The sequence below is a fragment of the Aspergillus foveolatus genome, assembly GCF_047715535.1.
Source record: "Aspergillus foveolatus strain CBS 279.81 unplaced genomic scaffold BDW70scaffold_299, whole genome shotgun sequence".
Taxonomy (NCBI): Eukaryota; Fungi; Ascomycota; class Eurotiomycetes; order Eurotiales; family Aspergillaceae; genus Aspergillus; species Aspergillus foveolatus.
Window position 1 is genome coordinate 1 of NW_027396363.1, and position 4,431 is coordinate 4,431.

General features: G+C 46.1%; 2 protein-coding genes across 2 annotated transcripts; one reads left to right on the forward strand and one right to left on the reverse strand.

Moving 5' to 3' along the window:
- Positions 1-2,206, forward strand: BDW70DRAFT_61823 (uncharacterized protein). Its single transcript, XM_073744398.1, has 4 exons — positions 1-537; positions 583-636; positions 680-1,451; positions 1,499-2,206. Exons 1-4 carry the CDS (start codon positions 165-167, stop codon positions 1,890-1,892), a joined length of 1,593 nt encoding a protein of 530 aa, XP_073590427.1. The 5' UTR covers positions 1-164; the 3' UTR covers positions 1,893-2,206.
- A 756-nt stretch (positions 2,207-2,962) lies between these two features.
- BDW70DRAFT_146222 (uncharacterized protein) lies at positions 2,963-3,871 on the reverse strand (the record flags this gene model as incomplete). Its single annotated transcript, XM_073738555.1, has 2 exons — positions 3,782-3,871; positions 2,963-3,730 (listed from the first exon to the last, which is right to left on the reverse strand). A coding segment is annotated over exon 2 (361 nt), but the record flags the coding sequence as incomplete, so codon positions are not given.
- Between the last annotated feature and the right edge of the window lie 560 nt (positions 3,872-4,431).

Here is a 4,431-nt window from a genome sequence, read left to right on the forward strand (position 1 = left end):
CAACTTCTCACCAACTTCTCACCAACTTCCCACCAACTTCCCACCAACCTCCCACCAACCTCCCACCAAAGTCTCGCCTACTCGTCGACTTCCCATCAACTACTTGCGACTTATCATAGGATTCTACTTCTCCCCAGTTTACCTCCGAGCTCTATCCGGTCAATATGACACCTGATGAGCTTTGTGCTATCCTAGGCCGACAACGAACAAGTTTCGGCGAAGATATAATCAAGTTACAACCTGGGGATGACGCATTTATCCTTCAAACATATTATTTTACCTACAATAACTCCACCGGAAAAGAGAAAAGACGAGTCAGACGTTATCTGCAAGATATCCGGCAGTTAAGCTGTTATATTTGGATCCTGGTGGCTACTAGCCTTACTTATACTCATCTTGCACACCTTCGTGATTTCGACAGATGCCTGGAAGCAATAGATTCTTGGAAGGGAGCCTACCCTACCTCTGAAATCCAGGAAAGCAGTGCTCGTGCTATACTCCAAGCCCTAGATAATGAGAAGGATAAAATGGTTAATGGTAGGAGACAGAATAGTTGAACTGAATCGAGCTGATATTCTCTAGAGGGACAAAAGATTGGGAGAAGGATCAGCCAAAGGAAAATAACGACTAGGAATTGTAAGGGGATTGAATCTTTTTTTACCCTACTGACTATTCTTAGCATTCCCTATAAAACAAGAAACCAACGATCCTCTGAGCTGTACCAAGATTCCAATCAATAACAGCACAAATGAGAGGGTTCAGGAGAAATGGAAATTTCTCCTTAGTATTGATGCTATGTGTGGATCCGACGAAACTGGTATTATGCGCGTGACTTGTGATCAGGAGTTGGATAATGCCCTTATGCAACCCTTTGAGACTCCTTTACTCTGGCGGAACTATACCCAGCAATATCCTCTTCGTGGTACACCATCTTCAATACCCGAATTTATTGAAGAACTACGCCAGTTAAATGTTGGGTGTCTAGAAGTCCATAATTACGCAGCAGAGGATACAAACTACCTACTTGATCTAGACGATATCATGACGCATTTTAAAGCACCACTAGAGACAAGTGATCCGTTGAACTTCCTGGATATTCGGAACCAAATCATTTCCTGTGTCCCGGTACACGTGAACAAAGTTGATCTTCTTCGCCTAGCACTACGACGGCAGGAAGGATCTGCTGGAAAGGCTCGTCCTTTGAAGGTGCAATTCGACTATGCAGACCATGAATTCTTTCTCATCTCCAGTCGACTCTCACTATCACCTCTGCACTCGGATACTGGAGGGAAGTTGACTTACGTTGTCGGTATTTCAGGCTGTAAGACCTGGTATCTTCCTCGCAAATTCACTACCGAGACTTACGAAATCCTTGCAACATTTGGGAGCTCTACCCCAGAGACATATAGTGATGGCTGGGTGAAGGTAGATATCATGCCTGGAGATCTTCTGTAACTCTCCCAGCCCAAATATGCCCATATCTGCTAATACTACTTAGAATTATGCCACCCGGCTGTCCCCATGCAGTCTTCACACCTGAGCACTCCCTTACCTATGGAGGAAACTTTTATACACTCCCCCATCTTGGCGCCAGCCTCAGGATACTAGCTATTCAAGCTAAATTCAATCACATTTTCAGTAATGAATCTCTCACTGAGCAGGACTATCTAAACTTTCTTGCTATGCTAGAGACCTGCAAGGATTCATTAGATACGCGCGAAATGGCCAGCATTGCTTCGAGTGGGATAGCGTGGGGGATTACAGATCAGCATGAAGATCGGAAGGAGGTATCCAAGATTAGATGGGATGAACAGGAGTTCTGGGCGCTGCAGGAGAGACTACGACTACAGATTTTCGACATACAAAGCAAAGGATACGCAGCGCTTGATTAGGATGGCTGATTGTTTCTATTCTGCTCTGTATTTATCGACCATCATGTTCTTTGCAGAGGCCCATTCGCAGCATCCTCTGGTACCGCTGATAACAGGCATGATCAGACCGTCTTCCATGAAGCCGGTTATTGCTGATTTTTCGAAAACTTTCGTTCTGGCCTACCCCATCCATCAACTGTGTATCTTCTTCCTTAGTCCATGCACGCGTGCTCCAGCGCTTGCGCTTGCTTGAGCGCCTGTGTGAGATGATTTCTGGGTCATATACTATTTCATGATCTGTTGACTTCCAGAACCCTTCATTGCTTTCCGTGAAACCCTATGAATCTCTAAACATCAGTATTGTTTGCATAACTCATAGAGAGGCAGCTGATCATACCTTGTATTGTCTCAAAATTTTCTTGATACGGGTATTAACTGATGCATACTGCTGGAGCTCATGTTTGATTGTAGAAAGTGGTAAGCCGTTCGCATGGGGGGCAAGCATCTGTTCTATCCTTGAGCTCAAGGTATGCTGGATCACCATAGTCTTTGGGTCCTGTTTAATCCGCATGTATTGCCTGTTTAAGCCATTGCGCAATTCTTTTTTGGCATGGAAAACGAGTTTAGGATCCAATAACCACCATGTATCATCTTTCTCCTGCCGACGCCAATAGAGACCCTGGAGACTATTAGTTGATCATGACTTGAAAATAAGCATCTAAAGAAGCCGGTATACCTCATTATTATACAGTGCGCTTAACAAACTATTTTCCCATCCTTGGGTCTTAACGACGAACGGGAAGGCATTCTTAGCCTGGTTTATGATATCTGGTATTGACAGGTTGACGCCAGATAGCAGAACCTCTCGTATCATGAAAGGCCAGGTAGTTCAAACCTTAAACAAGACAGTTGTCGATGCTGCAGGAGGCATCTGCAGTGCCTTGGTAATGTCTTCTTCGCTCTCTAAGACATTCAACAGCCTTGAAATGTGGCCAATGTTCATGGTCCCATTCATATACCTAAGGTAGGACTTGACTGAGTCTCGGTGCTTGCACCTTGCGGTGGCGGCGAGAACTAAAGGCGAGAGAATGGCCATGTAGTGGATGGGCGACTGGTTGCCAGCTGTATTGCGGAAGTAAAATAGATAAGTCAAAATTAACTGATTAGGAAAAGTTGTCAGAGATCACTAGTTTCTTGAATGCGCTTGTCGTCACGTAGGAGCTGCACCACCTCTGCCCAGTTTTCCGCCTCTGCCCACCAAAGTGCAGTCCGACCCTGACAGTCAACTGCGGTGACGTCGATACCTGGCTCGAGAAGAAGCATCATCACTGTCTCTTGGTTTCCATGTCTGGCTGCTAAATGCAGCGGAGTCCGCCCCTTGTGATCTCTAGCGTTCACATCAAATCCGTAGACAAGTAACAGTCGAGCAATTGTAGTATGCCCGAGGCGGGTAGCATGATGAAGGGATCGTGGGCTATGGTCAGTGCCATATTTCTCCTCGGTTGCTTTCTCCAAAAGGGTTTCGTAACCGTAACATGGCCACTTTGAACTGCTTTGTCTAGGGGTGTCTCTCCTTTTCGGTCCACCATTCTGATATCAGCCCCCTTTTGTAGCAGCACAGTTACGGAGAAACAGAGTCCCTTGTTTGCAGCACAGTGCAGAGGGGTCCGTCCACGAAGATCTCGACAAGCAAGGTTGACAGACTCCTCAGTTAACAAAATTCGTAAACCTTCCTGCCTTGAACATTGTATTACCCGCATTATCGGCGTTAAGCCGTATGCATCCCGCGTGTTGATATCATGTCCCGGAACCGTAGCTGATACTGAGGGAGATTGATGAGAATAGTAACCAAACCCCCGCTATTAACATAAGATACAGGATACAGTCAAGAAGTGATGGTGGATGCTTACAGGCTTCTCATTCAACAATGAAGTTGACTCTCGGGCAGACTCGTCACCGTCACTGGCCCAGAGGGATCTCAAACAAAGGCCAATAGCCGCAATGCACGAATCCATGGTAGAAGCAAGTCAGGAGCAATCTAAAGGGCGGCTTCAACACAGTGTTTGCTAATGCGGTGAGCACTCGAGCGAATCAAGCCTATTATATGTACCCTGAGAGCCAAGCTTCTTATTTTTAGGATGGAGAAAGAGAAATCTGGATTGGCAGAGGCAAGACACCTGGACAACCCACGGCTGTAATCCACAAGGGGGTATGTCCCAGAGAGGTCGAGTGTGGGATTGGCCAACTCTATGTCGAGCTTGTTCCAAACTGTTCACTTACCAGAGTCTACTGGTTTTCAATGGTGCCAGTGGCTGAGTCTACTTGCTTCTACTTCGGATGACAATATAGAATTATTAGGCCATATCCAAACCGACCTATCCCCTTTCTGGCTAGCCTACGGGAGTGTAATCGCAGTTCAGGAGGAAAAAAAAGTCCAATATTGACGAAGGGTGGATGGAGGAATCTCGTGTGGAGCTTGGTGTGATGGCTCCATCTTCCCTCCATCTTCCCTCCATCTTCCCTCCATTTTCCCTCCATTTTCCCTCCATTTTCCCTCCAT

Excerpts from the sequence above, each read along its gene's own strand:
- BDW70DRAFT_61823 (XM_073744398.1), top strand. The coding sequence starts at position 165 with ATGACACCTGATGAGCTTTGTGCTATCCTAGGCCGACAACGAACAAGT. Across the intron at positions 538-582 it reads GAAGGATAAAATGGTTAATG|AGGGACAAAAGATTGGGAGA; the intron begins GTAGGAGACAGA and ends GATATTCTCTAG. Across the intron at positions 637-679 it reads GAAAATAACGACTAGGAATT|CATTCCCTATAAAACAAGAA; the intron begins GTAAGGGGATTG and ends GACTATTCTTAG.